This window comes from Botryllus schlosseri, chromosome 16 (genome assembly GCF_051294905.1).
Source record: "Botryllus schlosseri isolate E-star chromosome 16, Bs_hap1, whole genome shotgun sequence".
NCBI lineage: Eukaryota > Metazoa > Chordata > Ascidiacea > Stolidobranchia > Styelidae > Botryllus > Botryllus schlosseri.
This window is the reverse complement of record NC_137251.1, coordinates 17115102-17137066: the sequence shown is the minus strand read 5'-3', so window position 1 is coordinate 17137066 and position 21965 is coordinate 17115102. Positions and strand designations below refer to the sequence as shown.

Below are 21965 nucleotides of genomic sequence, written 5' to 3'. Positions count from 1 at the left end.
GCAGACCACTTTTTCGAATGTGCCCAATTTATAGAAAGTCTATAAAATCTCGAAATCAACAAGGCAGTAAAAGCTACCTATTACGAACGAGTCACGACTATACTGTTAATAAAAACGATTGATTGAGGCGTCTTCGCGTAAATAGGTCAAGCTATTGGCTTCTCTGTCATATGGTACCAGTAAAATTGTCTTATAAAAGCGAAGCACTCCTTACTATATGTTTCTTTTCGATTCATTTCAATGCGTGATGGACATACTAACCGATTTTGGCTATTGCTTCATTTAAAGATCGTACAATAAATACCGTTTCGACGACAGACGCCTGGCCAGCGTAAATGGATGAAATTGGAATCTAACATCGTTTTTTCCTCAACACATCGTCAATACAGAGCTATATAGGAAATTGACTGCCGCGTCGAAACTTGTAGAATTTTGTGACATCTACATCTCGCGTATTTCACGAACTATTCGCAGTCAACTGGGCCATTGTTTTAATTGTACTGAGAGGCATTCAACTTGAGTGATTGTGTATTAAAGTGGAGCTTAACACCTTATCGATATCGCGATACAGCAGCAATCGGTGCTAATCCCGTATGAATCAATTCCACCGTCTACAGATGCTAGTATTCAGGAATGAGGTGCAGCATACAGCAAACAGTGATTGAGCAAATAGCATGAACATGTATCTTAGATATTGTACAATATCAAGGGATATGTACTCAGGTGTATGGGTGGCAGAGAAAGGCTGTGAACTATATACACACTGCGTGTACAGCCTATGAAAATCCATTTCTTTGAGTATTCCTTATTTGGCAGAATTAAGCACGCTCGTTCATGGTAAGTAGAGACGCTCAATTGAGCATGCTAACATGCCAAGGAGCTTGTGTTGTATTTGGGGTCTAATCACGTTGTGTAAATATTGATTCAAATGAAGTCGATGAAAGTCACATTATCGAGCACAAATATAGTGGACTGTGATCAAGTGTGGCGTACTTGAAAATGTTTATAGATACACGAAATCTCCTTGGTGATGTTTGTTAGCACCGGCAAGTTTACCGATAACAGTTTAAGTGTGTTCCTACATCTGTCGAAATACTATAAGGAACTAATCTTGAAATAGATTTGGTTTCGTCTATGCACAAACACCGCTTTTTAATTTACTTCGCAAGTCCGGACAAGTCCCAATTATACCATAATCCAGCATGCAATTAAAGTATCATATTGTATACATTTCTCTTGAAACCTTTTTACATATATAGTTTGAATATTATCCCGTGGAAATGACAGGCGCATCTCGATCTTATAACGGCCATGATCTCAGATTAGGCCAGACAACTATTATGGGAGAGCGTATTTATATCATGCAATATCGTACAGAAATGTACCGCCACAGAAAATTAACCGTGTGCCATCAGAATCAATTAACCATGGCACGCGGCCATTTCGATTAGTCACAAAGATCTTTATGCAGTGAGAGTACCAATAAGAGTGGGAGAAATATAAAATTTTCATCTCTTCCAAATTAGATTAGAATTAGAATTATAACTACATATTGTCTTCCAAATTATACTATAGCTATACATTTTTTCAAATTCGAATAGATTTAGAATTACTAAATTCACGAAAACTTGAAGATTATATCAAGTTCATTTCATATCAAATCAGAGGTCATTCTCATAAGCCTGATAAAGGCAAAAAATATCTGTACAGGAAGCTTGGTTCGTTTCCCATTATACAGTTCTTCAGTAGCATTTTCAGAAAATCTAATAATATATTGGATTACCGGCATTTCGCTCAAATTAGACAGCTAGAATTATCTAGTTGTCCAGACTGGTACCTACTCCCTTCCATCTGGATGCATGCGAATATTTTCGTTTATATAAATGTCCGAGTTTGCCTACACTGCTGACGTGAAAATTGAGTTGCCGCAAAATTCGTTTAAATATTTTGTATCGACGATATTTCGTTCGAACGTGTTGGTAGCCAAGTCTTTTACGTGTGAATAGATTTCAGTCGACATAGTGGCGATTGTTGAAGATAAAAATTTACGAGTGTCACGTACTTCAAGAATTTTTAGCTAAAATGCGTTGCCCATAACCCGAAACTGTCTGTCGTTACCGGTAGACAATTCGCAGAAAGGCAACACCTACTAGGCAAATAGTAAAGAAAAACTACCTGCCAATTCCTCAAAAACATCCCCACGAATTTGCAGCAAACCAAGCGGCGTTCTTGATCGACACAAATTATTTCCTGCATTGAGCTTTGATACGATATAGGCTACGCGTTAACTAGCCAAGAAAGTAGGATGCGGGGTATCGATACTAATATACTTTCTAGCGAATTGCACATGATCCTATAATACTACAAGCAATATTGATTGAACAACGTGATTTGAAACTGCATCAGATCTGCCAGGGATCAGTGTCAGGGTGTAAAAGAGAGGCGACTTTTTGGTGCTACTAATTAGGCAGCTGGGATGATGATATTAGCAAAATGATATATTGACCAGTTCTAAAAAGGCATGCGAACTTTTCAATCAAATAATCCGAGATGGATTGATATCTGTTGTGATCTCCTTCAATTCCTGTAAGAGATAAAGAAATGATGCCCATAAATATTAACCGGAATACGATATTCTGGTTGAAAATGATACCTAAAACTGCGGTGGCTACGTCTGATTGCATGACAGTTGTGTTACGATTGCCTAAGACACTTGGTGCCGGGCGCAGATTACTGTAATTAGTTTACTCCGTTCGGCGTTCACTGCTCAGTTGCTTACGTCTGTGGTTGGAAGTGCATGTCTCATTCCTTGAAGCTGATTGCGGCCGAATTTTAGTAAATAGAAACCTAGAAAGATTCATCTATGCTTTCCTCGAAAGATTACTACAAATTGGCTTGAGATGACGTCGGAATTCGCTACATGAGTTAGTGTGAAGTGATGAGTTTTATCATGTGGATCAACAGGGTTGCTGCATGCAAAATGAGGTCAATCACGAGATGCAGAAATTAGGAACATTTCACAAATTACGTTCGAATTAAACGACCGGCATTTCGCTCTAATTACACAACCATAATTACCTAGGGTTAGGGTTAGGGTCATTTGGGTGGAGTTAGGGTCAAATGGGTTGGGGACTAGGGTCATTACGCAATATTCAGACTAGCTGACATCGCACAATATTTAACAAATCGACAACAGATCTATATACAGCCAAAATAATACGGGTATCATACTTTTCCGCACGGAAAATGATACGCTAACGCGTTATAGTTTATTGATCATGACTGAGGCCTTCGAAACAGCGGGCCAGGTGATCGGACTTCAAATATGGCGTGTGGAGAACTTGAGATTAGTGGAAAACGAAGAGGCAAAACTGGGAAACTACTACACCGGCGATTCCTACGTTCTATTGAACACGAAGCTTGGTAAGCCTACTGCACATTTTGCATCCAACGATGGGTCACATTGAAGACAGGACACGATGATTTTCTTCTCTATTTTCATCTCAGCTGCATAATTAGTGGTATCGTTGGTGGTCAAATGTGGCAAATAATGTTTGTGTGATGTTCACAGTTTCTATTATTATTATTATTAGTCTTGTAAAAGTCTGTAGTGGCACTTATTATAAAGCGCTGGTGCGCCGCGGCCTGTAATTAGCATCTGCTACAGAACACTACAGAAATCAATTGAACGTGGACAATACGGATCAGTGTTGTCCGAGGCAGAATTTTACTTTTATAGTTTGGACTCGAGTCAAGTCGAGCCATTTATTTTCAATTCACCACCGAGTCCACGTCAGGAAGCAAAGGATTGAGTCCAAGTCACTGAGTTAACTGTCCATTATCGAGATCAAGACGGGTTGAACTCACTCCTGTGAAACTCTTGGGTGATATGGAAGGCCTCCCGTTCATAATATACTCATTTTCGATTTTCTCACTATCATCATGTATTGTTTATTCAGTCAGATAAAACATATAGGTTTTAGATGCCTATTCAAGTATAGGCCCTGATACACGAAAATTTATTCAAGTACTATATAATGTTACGAGTCATGCGCAATGACTCGAGTACATCCGATTCAATTCGCAAATTAACACAAGTCGAGTTATTTTCTATTTTTAAGAAAATGACACGAAACAAGTCAAGTCGACGAAGAATTGCGAATAGAGTCTGACTCATGTCGAGTCATGATTCGAGTCAATACAACCCAGATACATATCATAATTATAGGAATTTATAACTTCAGATCACAAACTCAGCATTAGAGGTTAATAGTTAAAACCCATAGGTAATGCTACGGTTAGCATACGTTCTCCATTAGGATAATTTTTCCTCCTTTTCAAGAAATCGAGGATGTCCTCTGAGGTCGCTCAAATGTCCTCCTTTTTGGCAATTCGTCCTTCTTTAGAGCTTTGACAGCCAGGCAATTGTACAGGCAGAACTGAAAAGCGTCATAAATGATGTGGAATCTTGATTTCGGCGTCAGTCACTGCCAGGATAACTAAATAATAACTTTAGAGTGGGTCGTCCAGGAGTCGATATGGAAATATGATCTTTTTAAGTCAACAAAACAGTATTTGCAGTCAGAATTTTCAAATTAACTGTATTCCCGTCCGATTTGATAAGTTTTGCGATTTGAAAAGTGTCATCTCTTGCGGAACTCAAAATGTGGTAACCCTAATTATATGTTGTGAATCGAACATTACGATTAAGACAGCATTCGATTAGAAATGCTCCCAGTCACGCCGTATAGTCAAGGAACACAAGCCGCGCATGTACCTCCACAAATCTCAGATTTAAAAAATGTTGACATCACTCCCTTTCAGTACTTTGACACGTTCAAAATTTTCATTGGAACTATACGCCCGTGTAGACATTGCGTATTCCCAAATCTTGGCCTAATGTGACTGCATCTGTCGTTTCAATAGATGTGTATATACTATACGGTCATCGCATGCACGATTCGTCAGATTGCACGACCATTACAAGACCTATTCACATTCAATGCGGATGCAATCAAGGGTCTTTGATCTGAAAATGCTGCATTCGTAGCCAGAATGTTCGCAGCGCTACGCTAGCGGCAAGGACAAATTACCGGGGCTCAAAACGGCAATAGTATATTCATTTTTGGTATAGCTCCATTTGAAAAACGACTTAATTACTAAAGAAATATATCAACATATCATAAAATGAGAACTTATTACTATTTATGTACAGATGTGGTCAGTAACGATTTCGATATGTATTGGGATTACTTCGATTTCTACTTCAACAGTTTGTCGGCAGAAGTACTTGCATTTTACACTTTATATTTTGCAACGTGGAAAATAGTTTTGGGATATATTTGCATCACTATTATTCTAAGTACAATTGCCATGACAACTAGGCAAAAGTCCACTGTATCATGGTAACCCGATGTATTTTAGCAAAATTGCATTCATATTTGTAATGACATCGCTTATTTTGCGTCAGTAGCGACTATACACGAGCTATTTCGAAAGGGGGACCTTAAGATTAACTGTTAAAAGTATGTAAACCATCTGCCTTCTGAAACTGCACTTACTTGAGAACTCTTCGTATCCTCGTTTTCCGCATTACGCTCCAATTTAAGGCGTGCATTTGGACACCCCGTTTTTACATACTTTCTGTGTTCACTAATATTGTGTTTTCTAATGCATAATGTGATGTTAACTCCGGATTTTAGACGTCGATTTAGATACCACATTGTGCATTTTGACGCACAATATTGGCCAACAAATGATTTTCATGTCTTTAGTCCAGACAAGTTTCAAAGGTGGTATGCTAAAACAGGTCTAAAGCTAAAAAGTTAGAGTCCACTTTTCCAAATTAGGACACGCCATGGACTGCTATATTACGATATGATAAGTAAATGCTAGAATCCGAAACATCAGTTTCAAACGTTTTGATTGGCCGTATATAGTGTGATGAAATATTTCACATAGGCGACAATGCGGTGTGAACGGAACCACGCAACCCCTCACTTAAATTGTATTCATAGATTTACTTTCGTGAAATCATACTAATCACTTCATATCTACTGAGCACGAAGCGCGACGAAAATTCTGGGTTCTACTTTCAACTTTTATGAAAGTTAAATGCTGATATTCCGTGACAACAATCACGAAATTCCTCAGGCTATCTTCCTGCTAGGTGGATTAAACTACTTCTACTTGACAAACTGAAAATAGCGAAAAGTAAGTAAATAGCGAAAAGTAAGTAAGTAGATCACAAAATATTACGAAGTAGAAGTACAAGTAGCGGGAAAAGATCTACTTGAGTAAGTACCAGAAGTAGGGGGAAACTACTCAAGTACTTTAAAAAAGTAGAAGTACTTCGTTACTGACCCCCTCTGATTTTTTGTCATCTTTAGTCAGTATCGCACCGATCCCCAAATCGTCCTGTCTATTTGGCATAGGTATACTTCTTCGTTGCATTGGCAAGTACTATAATTACTGGTACAGTACTAGGACGATATGCTTATACAGACTATAGAGCCGTTGGTGCGGTTTCAGGGGCTCGCGTTGTTTCAGCGAGTTCCCTTTTATATAGTTACTTCTACTTCTACTTGAGTAGGAAGACGTCCTACTTTGACCACCTTTGTTTATATAAAAAATCATTCTAATACAATCGTGTTTCGGCATACAGTGCGAAACCACAAGGTGTTTGAAATCCACTTCTGGCTTGGTAATGACTCTTCTCAAGACGAGCGGGGAGCGGCGGCCATACTATCCGTCCAACTGAACCAGGAGCTCGAGGGTGACGCTGTCCTATACCGACAGCTTCAAGGACACGAAAGCACGGAATTCATGGCGCATTACCGAAACGGTGTTAAGTATATGGTAAGTTCTTTTACTGCAGTTCAGAAAAGCACTAGAATTGAACACAAAGGAGCTTGATGGAATGAAAGCTATTTCGAACCAGCATAACAATAATTTCGAAGTTGAGATCATTTTCTCTGTTATCATATTATTCGTGTATTGAAGCGGTCATCTTGAATGTATCCACCAATTTAACCAATGGATTCGTAACCACACGTATCGGTTCGTAATGCTTGTCATAGAGACATTACGCCATCTCAGTGGTGGTTAAAATAGTCGCTTTTGGGGTTAGCAGTTAATCGGATGTGAAGGCTTTCTAATTTGCATCTTGGCGACTGACGCAAAATTACCATAGCGGTACATATACGCTCAATCATCTTTGAAATTATATTGAGTTACCTTGATACAGCTTTTTGAACAGTTGTCATGGCAACTTCACTTATAAATATGCAAAAACTACCTTCTAATTTACAAAATCCAAAATGAGGAGAATAAAGTCGTTTTGCCTGAAAAACTGTACAGCATATGACATGTAAGTGGAAGTAATCAAAAAACAGCAGTGAAATTTAACAAAACCGTCTTGATTACTAACAAAAAGTAATAGTATTTCGTTTCTGACCATAGGCCAGCTCTGCGCTGTATATAATGCTAATCTACCTGACCAACAGTTTGCCTACAGCCGTGGTTCCCAACGTGGGCGACATCGCCCTCCAGGGGGCGATTAGGTGTTCCAGGGGGCGATATGGGCCGAAAACGGACGAAGGGGGCGATGGCGCCTTAACACGGCTATATTGGAGTCTAGTCGAAAATGGTTGGGAACCACTGGCTTACAGACTACCCATGAACTTGTATTCGCCCTAAGAAGTGGCCTTAACAATTTATTATTCTAAACCGCAACTAATCTGTACAGGCGGGCGGAATAGATTCTGGCTTCAAGCACGCGAAAACAAACGTCAGCGACTCGAAGCGTTTGCTGCAAGTGAAAGGCAGGCGAGCCGTACGCGCCACGGAGCTGGCAATGAAATGGAGCAGCTTCAATCACGGGGACTGTTTCATATTGGATTACGGAAACGTGAGTATACAGAGGTGATAACGAAGTTGGCTGCCGGTTTGGATTTTGCAAAGTAGCAAGTGGTTTTGGGACATGCTCTCAACACATTTACGAGCGAAATTACCACGACAACTGTGTAAAAAAGCCCCTGTATCTAGGTAACGCAGAATAATTTTCGGAACTTGCGTTAGTAGCGAAGACGCATCGTGTAATTCCGGAAGTGCACACCTCCGATTAGCTGCTAAAAGCATGCAGTCCATCGACCGAACCTATACCTTTTGAAACTGTTTGCATCAAGTTTATTAGTGATATCGTAAAGGCAACTGGAAGAAATCGCCCCTGTACACATTTTTGAATTTTTCGTCTACATAATTGGTCATTCGTCATTTGACTTTAGTCACGAAGATGCACCCTGCAATTGCGAACGTATACATACTAGAGTTGCTCAAAAATAACTTTTCCCCCAGATTCCAGGGATTCACTGATTAAGTTGTTAGGCTGCCTAAAAACGCTGGACGCCAAATTTGGCTGAATTCTAACCAGCAAAAACGCGGCAGAGCCAATTGAAATTTTAAAATTTATTTAAAAAATAAAATATTTTTTCAAATTTTAATGTCGACCCCATGAAATTGTTAAGTTGTCTACAAAGACGATGCAAAAGACACTTGACGCAATTCCAACCAGTAGTAGCGAAGTTATTTGATTTTTTCATCAATAATTCTTGGACTACCCACCATTCAATGCTATTTTTCCAAATCTAATACTTTAATTTTGACGCAACTACCTCGATTCTACCGGTTGGAATTGCGTCAAAATTGTTATGCATCGTTCTTTTATGGCAACCTGACAATTTAATCAGTGAATCTCCGGAATCTGAAAAATAGTTAATTTCGAACAACCCTAACGCACAACTCTATAATACAGCTGCTGAAAGTATGCGACCCTTCGATGAAATATATTTTGAAACTACTAACCAGCCTGACTGCTTTTGATAGCTTCATTTCTACTTCCACTTGGGGTAGTTTTGACATGTTTTGAAAACCGCTACTTCTACTTGTAAATGAGTATTAATTTATGGAGTTATGTCTATCTCTACTTCATGGGTACCAGCGCTGAACACTTTGACTACCTCTGTGTCAGTAATGGTTTTTGACCACGTCGGCGCGACACTCGATCTACGTCTGATTTTACCGTAAGCCCGTGGCGGTCAGTGAACTTCTGTTAACATCTATAGATTGTTTATCAATGGAATGGAAACGAATGTAATCACTTCGAGAAGTTAAAAGCAGACATTGTCGCCAAGGCGATAATCAACGACGAAAAAGGCGGTAAAGGCAAACTGGTCAAAATAGAAGACGGACAGAGAATACCTGAGAAGATGAGAAATGTAATTTTATTTCCATCTGTCGCATAATCCTATGTGGTTCTCGACCGCCGCTCAGTGCACCGGCGCCAGCTCAACGTGCTCCACTGTCCGTCAAATGTATGAGATTTTATTCTCGATTGCAAAATATGACACGTTAAAGGCTTTTCTGTTAATTAGAGAAATAAAACACCAAATTTGAAACTAATTTAGAACGTAATTTAGAACTCTTTATCACCTGATATAGAGTTATTGGTACACTTTCGACTTATCCTACGTCCGATTTTGCAAGCTACTTAACAGTAGCAGCCCGCAACTCGCTTTAGGACCAACAGTGTGTTTAAGGTAAGAAGGCTTTTTAAACAAAATTGAATGAGATTTGACAGTAATATCGAGTATCAGAAAGACGACAACAAATTCGTTGTTGTGAGTTGCAGACTTTAGTCGTAATTACATTCTGGGTGGACTTCAATCCTAGAAATTTCACCGGTCCGCAAGCTAGTGAAAAGGTTGAGAACCCGTATATTCTAGGGTACGTTGTGAACATGAAAATTCATGCTTAACGGTGTCATCCAAATAATTTAACGTGTCATGAAAGATAACAGCGTACCGGCAGGTAAGCCCCATCCCTATTTTACGCTGTATTTAGGCACTCGAGGGTGACGTATCCGACATCCAGCAATCAATACCAGACGACGTGCCTATAAACGGCATCAATTCTTCAAACCCCGCCGCTCTGTATCACTTATGTGACGAGACAGGGAAGCTCGTGATGAAAGAGATTGGTCGGGCCCCGTTCGATCAAAATCAGCTGGATTCTGGCGACACATATATACTTGACAACGGTGCACACGGAAAGATATTTGTATGGAAAGGTTTGTTCGCAATATAGGATACGAATAAGGAATAACGTTCCCTATGGCCAGTCCCGTACTCGAGTCGATTCTACTTCCACATCCACTTAAACCGTTTTATAAGCTACACTATTCATATTCACTTTTTAGACTTTGGATATTGTAAAGTAAAAGGTAGTTTTGGGTATGTTTCCATGACGTTTACTGTATTGAAATTACAATTGAAAAGTATATTCATATTGAAATGAATCTAAATATTTTCGGCTGACACTCGTAATCGGCAGAAACTAGTAGAGAGAACATTGTATATCAGCATATGGATATGGTAACGTTTACTTAGTACCAACGCTGCTTAGGACTACTCTGGTCCCTCTGTGCCTTTAGCCCTTTACTCTCTGTGCTGAAGAATTGTAAATGATGGTACTTACAAAATTCCCAGGCAGGGGCGCGACTAAGGAAGAGCGGATTGGTGCCTTACAGAACGCCACCAAATTCATAGAAGAGAAAAACTATAGTCCGGCGACCGGAATCGAAATCATGGCGCAAGACGCGGAGACGATACTCTTCCGACAGTTCTTCAAGTCCTGGCGCACCAAACACGAAACGATCGGATTCGGCGAAAAGTTCTCCAGCAACAGAATAGCGAAAGTGGAACAAGTAAGCAGACTCGGACCACTATATAATTATAGCTGTTTAATTAAACTAATTGAAGCGAAATGCCGGTAATCTAATTCTTATCATATGTGGGAAATGTTTCTTTGCTCTAATTCTAATTCACATCTAATTTTTAAAATGTGTCTGTGCTATAATTTTAACTCTATAGCCCGTTCTCTGGTTTTCACAAATAATGCCACGGAACTGTATATTGCGAAACGAGCCAAGCTTGGTGTACAGACATTTGCCATTCTCTTGCTTGTGAGAATGAACTCTGATTTGATATGAATTGAACTTGATTTAATTTCAAAGCCTTCGCCAATCAGAAAATCTAATGTGGAAATAGACTGAGTAGCTCTAATTCATATTCTAATCTAATTTGAAAAAATGGAGCTACAACTATAATCCTACTCTAATTTGGAAATAAACTGTGTAGTTATAATTCAACTCTGCAAGGTAGCTGGCATCTTGGCTGAAGTAGGGTTGCCATACGTCCGAAATTTCCGGACATGCCCTGATATACGATAGAATCAATATTATTGACAGAATCCAATCATAAAATTGAACAACCAGATGTATATAGTAAGTGCCCAAGAAGTTACCTCGATTACCCTATGGTGGGGCCAAGATAAGTGCTTTTTTGGGTGGGAGCGGCTGAAATTTATTTGTTTCGGTCCTTATTAAAACACACAATCAGATAGCCACACCGACCTAACAGTATAGCAGGGCTATCAAACTCAATCCCGACAGGCCAGACACGGCTCGCCGGACGATTTCATCCGGCCCGTGAAGAAATCTATTGCAGACCCTAGCAAGTAGCTAGTAGCATTACAGATGGCCCAATTAATGACCTGTGTTCCACTCCATTCCTGTATACAGTCGATGGGCAATGCATTGCCACATGCCTCATCTTTACTTCGCCTTGGCTAAAATGGGTGTCTGATCTCAAAGGCTACTCCAAGTTGTTTCGACACCTTCCTATCTTTTCATTGTATCGCAGTCTTGTGATGTTTTGAAATGATGAAAATATTAATAAAACTGATTGATTGATTGCTTGATTGGTTGGTTGCTAGTGCGACGTCATATTGACAGACAGTGACAGACGCTAGTGCGCGCTAAAGACTGTCCGGAATTTGCCCCACAAACATATGGTAACCATTGGGTAAAGGATTTGCATGAATACTCAATAATACCGGCTTGAGTGTGTAGGGCTGTATATTCAAGGGGCTGAGACTAATATAGCAACCAAAGGTGGTCACTAACGCAGTATTGCAATGCTTTAGGAGTAGGCTACTCAAGTAAATCTGCCTATTTGCACAATACGTGCTCAAGTGGTCATGCTTTTAGAATACTTATATTTCGACTTGAACAGTTTCTAAGCAAAACTATTTACTTTGTACGTCTGTAGATGTCAAAGAGTAGTTTGTGGATAAGCTTGCATCGCTGGTGGATTTCTAATGCATTCACCATTCACCAAATGCTGAACAGGAAACATTGACGTCATATCAATAGCAGTCTAATGGCGTGATCAAAACTTTTAATTGTTGTCTGTATAAAGAGTGTTAACATATCGTTCAGGCAAAATTCGACATGAAACGGCTCGGAAACTCAAAGCTGGCGGCCAAGTACCGAATGGTGGACGACGGGTCGGGAGATTTGGAGATCTGGAGAGTCGACAAAGAGATGGTGGCAGTGTCGGATAGCAGGAGTGGGATATTCCACAGCGGGGATTGCTATATTATGCTTTACACGTACAATCGAAGCCGCAAGATTATTTACTATTGGCTCGGAAGAGAAGCGTCGTTGCAGAAGGTGATAAAGCATTGTCCGATTCTTGGAAGCAGTGGTTCTTAACCTTTGACCCCGGTAACTAAGTCTATTGCGAATCCCAAATTTCACCACAACAATACTCATCTTATCTTCTTACTATGGTGCAAAAATTACCGGGCATCAACAACAGTGTTCAAGGAACTAAGCCAATAAAACAGTGTTTCTCAAACTGGGGGCGCGCCCCCTTTGGGGAGCGTGAAAGCATTTGAAGGGGGGCGCGAAGCAAACGGTCAACTGAAAAGTCTGTTCGCGCTCAACGTCATTTACCTCCAATTCATAGTTTTTGCTCTGCGTATAGTACGAATTTCATATTTGAGAACTCTCTCATCTACAGTTATAATCGTTCATGCCATCAAGCTAGCGTTTGGATTGCTAGCATTCTGGTTGCGTTTTGTGATATGAGAGGCCATGAAATATTCACTATCATAAAAGGCGGCGTGTCTAAAAAAGTTCGAGAACCACTGCATTAAAACGCGATTAAAAAACATTTTGTAATGAAACTTCACTGCGAATCAGGGAAAATTTATCTGTATAAGTCGGGCGTGTGTCTCAGGATCAGGGAAACTCTGGTGTTCTTGTGAAACCCTAACCAGAACAGTTTAGTTCAGGAGTGCAAAGGAAATGCAGTGGTGTGTTTATCAAACACTAATGTCGTCCTGGAACATATAAGATTTATAACTCAGATATACTGAGTAATTTTGGTTTGAGTACACTCACGTTCCCGACTCAAGCACGAACTAATTGTTCCAATCTTTTCTAGATAACACATACCTCGTACATGGCTGTTCAGTTGTCCCGAAAACACGGAGACAGACCTGTACAAATTCGAGTGGTGCAAGGAAAAGAACCACCTCATTTGTTGAGCTTATTCCGAGGGAAGCCGATGGTGATCATAAACGGAAGGTCGAACGGAGTTGACATCTCGGAAGCGCAAAACGTTTTGATACAGGTAGAACTGAATATTGATGTACAAAAACAGGTCCGATGCTAAGAAATATCTCGACTTGTGGCAGATCGTTGTCGATTCAGTTTGTTTCGCCGTAGTGAAATCCACTTGCGTTGGACAACTTGAAAATTTCCAGCTTTTCCTAATTAGATTAGGATTAGATTTACTTGTATTCGCAAAAACTTGGAAATTGTATTGAATTCCCTGTTGAGATGGAATCGAATTGAGCTCATATCAAATCAGCGTTCATTGATGTAAACATGAGAATGACAGAGGTCTGTTCACCAAGATTGCCTCGTTTCACACTATACTGTTCTCATGTGGCATTTTCTGGAAATCCCGCAATTGGATTAGAATTAGAATTGGCGCATATACACATACACATGCACGAGATTAGAATTCGATTACCAGCCTTCAGCTTTAATTAGTCTGATCTTATCCAAGTTGTTCCAGTCTGAATCCACCCTCCGCTTAATTCTCATTATGCTTACTTGCGTCCCTTCAATCATTCATATTAAAAACATACTATTCGGCATGTTGACTAAACGCAGCTCCATAAGGATATAATTGTTGATGCTTTTCATATATATATATTGTACGATCTACGTTTGAACAGGTGTTTTGTACCGGTATCGGTGGGAGAGCTATACAAGTACAGACGACATCAGCATCGTTAAATTCAAACGACGCTTTTGTCTTCAAGTCCAAGTTAGAATGCTTCATCTGGTTAGGAATTGGCTCTTCTGATGACGAGGAAGACGGGGCAAAATATGTAGCAGGTATTGGCTGATTAATACTAATGTGCAGTATGGATTCTCTTATAGTTATAAGGATCGACATGCGGTTTTCAAAACGCATCTGATCAGTAAGGAAATCGATACCTTGCTGTGTAGCCGTACTATCCGTTGTTATTTAGTTCTCCGGTAAAAACTCCACAATGCAGGTTTGCTGTCTCAAAAAGAGCCGGTAGTGATCAGAGAGGGTCAGGAGGCAGCAGCGTTTTGGCGAAAACTCGGGGGTAAGAAGGCGTACGCCAACCATCCTAGATTACATGACGACCTCAGCGACAATCCGCCTCGTTTATTTGGGATTTCTGACGCATCGGGTGAGCTTTCGAATTCTGGTATAGACCTACAATACAAAGCAGCCAATGCATACTGCGTAAGAAGCCTATATAACCAATTTTGGCTACTATGAGTAATTGCTAAGGGTGAAGCAATGCGTCCCTAAGAACTATAAACATATATTTCGGCATGTGGAATTCGGGCAGTGGTTCTCAACGTTTTTCAATTCATATCAAGCTCGACACAAATTTGCGTTCCCTTCCCTATTTACGGATCGAAAAAAGAGGATATATAATAGGGGAATTTATTCGCCTAACTCTGATCACTGATGAATTAACTGAAAAGGGTTATTTCTCTGAGTAGGTGCTCGGAACACCAGTCTCCGATTCTACTTCCCGTTGCATTGTCCTCTTTTTTTAATCAACTTTCGAGTCATATGCAGAATAAACCATCTTTACGTGTATTTTTGGTCGTGTTAATTAAATACATCTCACTTGACGTTCTAACATTCTCGCCCCCCTTTCGCCCACTTGTTTCTCGAAATCGCCCACTCGGGGGGGGGGGTGATATCGCCCACGTTGGGAACCACTGCGATGACCATCACGTGAAAATGGCGTGTTCCATAGTAAACCTACATTGTATCGACTGTATTCTGCGTGCAGTGGACAGAAAGGTCTAAACGTAGGGTATGCCAATAACTGAAAATCTGTGCTTAATATTATGGAAAAAACAGTCCCTGGATTCTATAGTTAATATATATCTCAACGCATTGTACCTTATTAGGGTCGCCATACGTCCTCATTTTCCAGCAATCGAAAATGTCATCCGAGGACATCCAAATGTCCTTCCTTTTCGGGGATTTGTCCTCCTGTATAGCTTTTAGAGCGAGTCAGATGTGCACGGAAACTAAAAAAGGGCACAAATGCCGCGGGTCTATCGGGAGTTGTCCGCTGGGCCTATTATGTTTTTTGAAATTGGTAAAAAGTGTCCCCTTTGTCGGATCCCAAATTATGGTAACCTATACATTATGACGCTGACTAGTGACCAGGTAGCCATTCGTACAGGCCTGCCATCGCCTTGTGCAATCGCAACAAGTTGCTTAACGATAGTCTTCCAGAAAACAATCGCCTAACCACACAACTTCGGTAATAATCACAGGCGCACTCGTTGTTGAAGAAGTACCGGGCGACTTCACCCAAGCGGATCTATGTCAAGATGACGTCATGATGCTTGATGTTTGGGATCAGATATTCATTTGGATTGGCACAGGAGCGACGGAACAGGAGAAAGCATCGGCACCCACGTAGGATATACAAAATCGGTTCTTAATACTATGATGCGCTCAATCCGAGCGCGTTATATATTTCAGACTAGCCAAGGAATACATTGAATCTGATCCAAGAAAACGCGACTCCGATATCTCCATAGTGACCATCACCCAAGGCAACGAGCCGCCTCTCTTCACGGGATTTCTACCTTCTTGGAATCCATCTTTTAACTACGGTCTTGTGTGAAACGATACCTTTAATTTCATAGATTGCAACGTGTATATTTTAAAGTTATCCACGCTCCAGATACCTTAGTTCTCAGGTGGCATGTTGACTGGCAGACTCCGCCTCCGGTAATGATGGTACGATACTATTTGCAAGGACACGAACCGAACCGGTTGTGAAGTCTTATCACTAGTTTGTTTCTGTTATCATAAGACACGTCCCATGTATGTAATTGAGAACGTGTCTTGTAAATAGACAAAATTTATGTTCGCTTTCGCAACATCTCCGTTACATTACTATATCGTTTCTAATCAGGTGATATTATATAAGTTATATTATGTTGTGTGAGTCCGTGGTCACAGATATTATTCAAAAATACGGAAGTTGCTGCGGAACGGAATCAATGATATTATTTATATAAGATAGCTGCCACTCAGTATATATACATAGAGTGGATATGAAGCCTCTAATGGTAATCTTTCAATTACTGATTTCTAGAGCTGCTTCTAATCTGTAATATTGTTATGAGGATTCTTTACTTCATAGGCGGCGAAAATCGAATTGTAAAGGTCGCAGTGACGCTGTTATGCATTTCCGTTGAGATTTGCGCCTATAGGCCTATATGTATCACGACAATTGTAAATTTTATATGTATCTGTCAAAATGAAATTTGGCTGAAATAGTCGAACGTAACGATATTCTATATTTATAGCAAATTCAGTATAATTTCATGGCTAATGGTGGAATCCAATGCAGGACGTGCACAGTATGCGGAATAGAAGCAGGGTTGATTTCCATGAAATATATATAATAAATACAGAGAAATTTTGAAAGCACTTCTCTGTATGCAGGCGGAAGACAAATTATATCCACTTGTAATTTCCGACTTGCCATGTGAAGCTGGTGGTCATTATTTATTGGTTCGTGGAATCGACATAGGTAATCAGCAGTATAGACCAATGGCTCTTAACCGATAAATATACGGAACACTAGGGGTGCCATAAGCTAATCTGAGGTCTCGCAGAGATCACAACCCACACTCAACTATAATACATATGGATCGTGATGATACGCCCGTCTTGCCCCATCATTGGTTGCAGGTAATTAGGTCAGACCATTAGTCGAATTGTGACGGTTGCGTTGATACGTCGCCTTGCGCTATCTATCTCCAATATTTATAAGCTCAATTGTAATTAAACAATTGGCATCTCGCTGTAACGTTTAGACGGAACAATGCGATGACAATTTCCAAGGTGAAGCCTCGTATTTCAGAGCTGACATCTATACGGAACAGCAGAAAGGTCGCACTGATTCTCAAAAATATATTCATTATAATAAAATGTTTTTGTTTTGTGTGAAAATTGCATTTAAACGGTTTCGTTCTTTTACACTATATGTTGATTCATAGTTCATTCTGTGACCTGTAATCAATTTAGTCTATAGTTGCGTATTGCAATAGCCTTGCAGATTGGCGTGTTCCGCGAGTTACTAAAGGTTAAGAACCATCGGTATAGACGTAGAACTGAGAGATGAAATAGAATAGGAAACGAAAATAAAACAGATTCGTGGTGCTGCATGGTGCTGATACGCCTTCTGAAGTATATCACGAAAATAAATACATCAACGACACGATATCGCTGAACAGCTATAGCATCAAGTATTTATATTAGGAGTAGGTTTGCGCAAAATCGAGTAGGCCTTACCTGAGAGTTTCGCTTATGAATCGAGCATGAGGGTTCGAGTCGGGTATCACTAATTGTGACGTCGCAAATGAACGGTGTGGAAAGGTAACATATTTATCCTTTTTGCGACCACAAATATTGCCAGTTCTACATGGCATTAAAAATAATCTGTTGTGTTGTTCGAACATCCCAATTTCATTGAGCTTTATATATGCTGCGACCCCACCAATTGAGGTTTACAGCCTTCCGCATTGAGAAATATAGGAAACAGATTATCTCTTAGTGGTAACGAAACTATAATTTCAGTACTCAAATAAAATCAACCCTGCGAGCTGGACATTAATTAATGCTCGATTCAGATACGAGTACTCGAATCACTGTGTCCATTCCTAATCAGGAGTCTCCATGCTAGCCGCTGATAAGTCCCCGACGAGCGTTCAAATAATTCGGAGTATGAATATCGAGACTAGAATCGCCATAAAATCATTTAGCTATACAACCATCTTTTTGACAACATGAAATAATCCATAAATAAAGTATATGTAGATTTGGATTGTCGGTGTCTATCGAGCGAAGGAATTGAACATCTCCTTGAACGAATGTTTACTAGACGGAATAATTTCGCTGTAGTTTCCGGGATAGCCGCTCGAACTGATATCCGACGACGAATACAGCTCCCTGCGTACGTGGTCCTCCAAATCGTTGTTACATAGATAAGCGTGACAGGAAGCGGCACCTTTTTCTGAATTCGGGATCGCGGATAGGTTGTGATAGTCCGGATGGTAGGAGCCGTCGTACGCCCACGGGACTAGCGGTGTCCTGACTTCAGTAGAGTCTGATCTGAGAGAAATGTTATGAGATTGGTAGTATACAGTAGAATGCGCTTAATTCGGACACTTTGCTTCCACTCACTTCCGAATTAAGCGGATAAGCGGCCTAGTCCTAATTAAAGCGATTTCGATACCAAACGATTGAAGCATTACTATGTACTATATTACTGTGTAAAATACACATGTGGGGTTAAACTAGCACATTTTTACTTCACGGGATGAAAGATTATTTTCACCACATAAAATAATTTATGAAACAGTAGAAATCAAATGGGAAAGCTTTTCGAAAGCAGAAAACTTTTCTCTGCCCTTCTGTTCTACAAGAAGGACGCAATTGCACCGAAGTAGAGGCGACCATAAGGCAGGCGCGACCTTATACGAGTTTAGTGTCGATTGTTAATGAATGGATCGACTTTGTTTCACCATAATAACTCACCTTTTGTTAAAGCAAGTGAAGTACTGTTTATTGTGTCATACTCATAACCTGACGGATTTTGTCTGATTACAGCGGTTGTCCGACTTGTCCGGTGTCCGAATCAGGCGGAGTCAACTGTGAGTCCCAACGTATTGTCTTGCCTACCTGTGCTGCTTACTCTGGTGATTATTATGCTTTTACACTATAATTCCAATTACCGACAAGATTGCGTAATGGTTGAGCGTCCGTCTTCTTGATCGGTCGGTAGTTGGTTTAATCCTATAACACTGGCATCCATCCCAAATTTACTTTCAAAAATACCTGATTGAGCACTTTTCAAAGCTTCATTTTTTAATTCAATTGGAAGAATTCTTGGAATATCATGAAAATTCCTATACTTCTACTTGTAATTTCGTAGAAATTTAGGCGTTTCTTTTACAGCCACTCGAGTAGCCAACCTGCCAGCTCTGAATGGTTTCATTCTGATTAAGGTTCAAAATATCGGTTTAACAGTGTAGGGATATGTTCATAATGCGGCATTACGTATGAATGAGAGGGCAAACCTTGATTCTTCCGAATAGCTTTCCATTCCCGGCGATCCGGAATCAAACTCGGAGATGTTTCCGGAGATACTTAGGCCTTGATAAAGTAAAAGACACAAATCAATTTCCTTGAAAAAGCTAATACGTCGCTGAGCTGTTATGCAAAATTAAATCTGCGATCGAAATTAGCAACACAATAACAATATTAAATTGATGAGTCAAAGCACGAATGTCGCAAGGAATTGCAGATGAATATTGCGTAGACACATTACATTGACGTTGAATGTGAGGAATTATATAATATGTCTCTCTATATATACATTTTATGCGATACCGACTACCCATTTTGGTATCTTCCTTGATGTTACTACTCACTCGTGTATATGTTATTATGAGAGACATTCTTGAAGTGCTGACTTCCATATACAATTGAATAATATATATTCACATCGAGCATGTCCGCATTCAAGTCGAAATACAAGCAATTTCTTCTAAATCAATACTAGCCAGTCTTCAGGATTACCGGACCACGACCTAACATCGACCTCGCTCTCCGCCACATGCCACCTCATTTTGTCGCTTACGTCTTATATTCTCGGCATTACTTTTCATTCAGTGTGCATGCCTCTTAATTACTTCGCCTAGGCTAAGGTGGGTGTCTGATCTTAATGGCTACTCCAAGTTGTTTCGACACCTTCCTATCTTTTCATTGTATCGCAGTCTTGTGATGTTTTTGAAACGATGAAAATAATAATAAACCTGATTGATTGATTGATTGATTGAAATAAACCCGAATATTTCCGGCTGACACTCGTCAGGAGAGATTCTCAGCAACTAGTAGAGATAATTCTTTACTATAGTCAGCCGAAGATATATTGGCCTTATTTCAATCTGAATAAATTATTCAATTGTACATCTATAATATCTTATAATAACTTACAAGTATTGTAGAAGTACGGAAAAAAATTTGGGTGTTGGTTGCTATAATGCCGAATCTCAAATGAGAACAATAAACAATCGTAGATTGGTGCGCGAATAAAAACGAACATTTAGGCTTATCCTAAAGTTGATCGAGATTGAAAAATAGTATATTTGAATCCATAATTCAGATGACAATACCGCGGGCCTTAAAGTTATAAGGGATGTGGACAGATTTGACACTACAATGTACTTGAACCATCTCTTCACCGCGATCGTTCGAATTTTCATGCCGGTCACGTCACATTTGGTGATACCATTGTTAATATAAGCTACAATATCCTTCTCACTTCTCTACAAGCTGAAAATCATCCATGACGAGTGTCAGCCGAAAATATTCGGGTTTACCTCAATATGAAATTTATTATAACGTGCTGATTGGATTATTATCTGAACATGCACGAAACCAAGATCTCGGAAGCTGCGAGGACACGAGAAGGTTCTAAGGATTTTTTATATCCGAAATGATGAAGCGAATAAGTAACAATTATATGAAGGGGCAGGATTTTGTCAAGCCGTGGATCTGACAGTGGCGCCGTGAGAGTCAGAATGTTTCGTCGCCTTGTCTGCCATCCTTAAAATCTCCGCATGACACTTTTTCGAGTCAATCGCGATTATTTGTGAGTCATATATTGTACATGTGTAACTTACTATTCTCTCTTTCGCTATCGGGTTTCAATATGGTAGAATCTGACGCTTCGCTTGGAAATAGCTGCGTCGTACTTTCTGAGTCGTGGCGTTTCTCGGTTTTCGTGACGGAACGGTCGACTTTAGGTGTGCCATCCGGAGACTTCTTATTCGCATCGCGCCTGGATTTAGCGCGTGAATTTTGGAACCAAACCTGCAGGCAAAGAGATTGAAAACGATGCACTTTCATGCTGACAATGATCATAAAAAGGTGGCCTGCGATGGCCGCTGCATCTAAGAATATTCGAAGTGAAGAAGAATGTCTATAGTTATCGTACAGTTCAAATGGATAGGACTGTGCAGCGTGAATTTACAAACGCGAACATGTGTGACGTAAAGCGTTTCGTAATGAATCCTCGCTCCAGTGAGTAAATTATGTACTAGCACATCGTTAGCATGTAAAATGAACTTGAAAACACAATCTGTACAGATAGCTAGTTGCAATCTATATGGTGGGTAGCCATACGTCGAAATTAAGTTCTTTCTGTGGATTGCCACTTTTTCTACATGCTTTTAGTGGTAGCGAACATCCTTGTTCCGCCTACAATATCCCTTGACACTATGTGTATGAATAGTAATCCTTAATCGTGTGTCGGGGATGGCATTTACAAATATGTTAACTCTTCACGCGAACTCATTTATTGATAATGTGGTTTGGTTATCCTGGCTTATTATTCATCTGTTTCAAATTATGTCCGTGATAACACAATTAAGCGTTCACATTTTACTTCTACTTCTA

At 40.0% G+C, this 21965-nt stretch overlaps 2 protein-coding genes across 3 annotated transcripts in view; one reads left to right on the top strand and one right to left on the bottom strand.

Moving 5' to 3' along the window:
• LOC145459243 (LIM/homeobox protein Lhx9-like) overlaps positions 1 to 21965 on the bottom strand; it is a 140025-nt gene that overhangs the window by 104125 nt on the left and 13935 nt on the right. The window contains exons 7-9 of one of the 2 annotated variants that reach the window (XR_013921315.1): positions 21191 to 21380; positions 19583 to 19658; positions 17312 to 18614 (exon numbers count right to left, since the gene is read on the bottom strand). Coding sequence is in view for 1 of the 2 variants with exons in the window: in XM_080337891.1 (XP_080194017.1) it covers positions 18338 to 18614; positions 19583 to 19658; positions 21191 to 21380 (543 nt within the window). In the remaining variant the exon portion in view is untranslated. Of the gene's footprint in view, positions 1 to 16760; positions 18615 to 19582; positions 19659 to 21190; positions 21381 to 21965 lie in introns of those variants that run through there. The other variant, XM_080337891.1, reaches the window with a different exon arrangement.
• Positions 3238 to 16785, top strand: LOC145459230 (scinderin-like). Its single transcript, XM_080337873.1, has 12 exons — positions 3238 to 3423; positions 6665 to 6858; positions 7748 to 7909; positions 9123 to 9275; positions 9901 to 10126; positions 10545 to 10762; positions 12338 to 12571; positions 13350 to 13538; positions 14152 to 14314; positions 14479 to 14640; positions 15758 to 15902; positions 15969 to 16785. The coding sequence occupies exons 1-12, from the start codon at positions 3279 to 3281 to the stop codon at positions 16111 to 16113; spliced, it is 2136 nt and encodes a 711-aa protein (XP_080193999.1). The 5' UTR covers positions 3238 to 3278; the 3' UTR covers positions 16114 to 16785.

Bases quoted from the DNA above. Each gene is read 5' to 3' on its own strand.
- LOC145459230 (XM_080337873.1), top strand. From the start codon at position 3,279: ATGACTGAGGCCTTCGAAACAGCGGGCCAGGTGATCGGACTTCAAATA. The intron at 12,572-13,349 runs GTGATAAAGCAT...AATCTTTTCTAG, and splicing joins GAGAAGCGTCGTTGCAGAAG to ATAACACATACCTCGTACAT. The intron at 13,539-14,151 runs GTAGAACTGAAT...ACGTTTGAACAG, and splicing joins CGCAAAACGTTTTGATACAG to GTGTTTTGTACCGGTATCGG.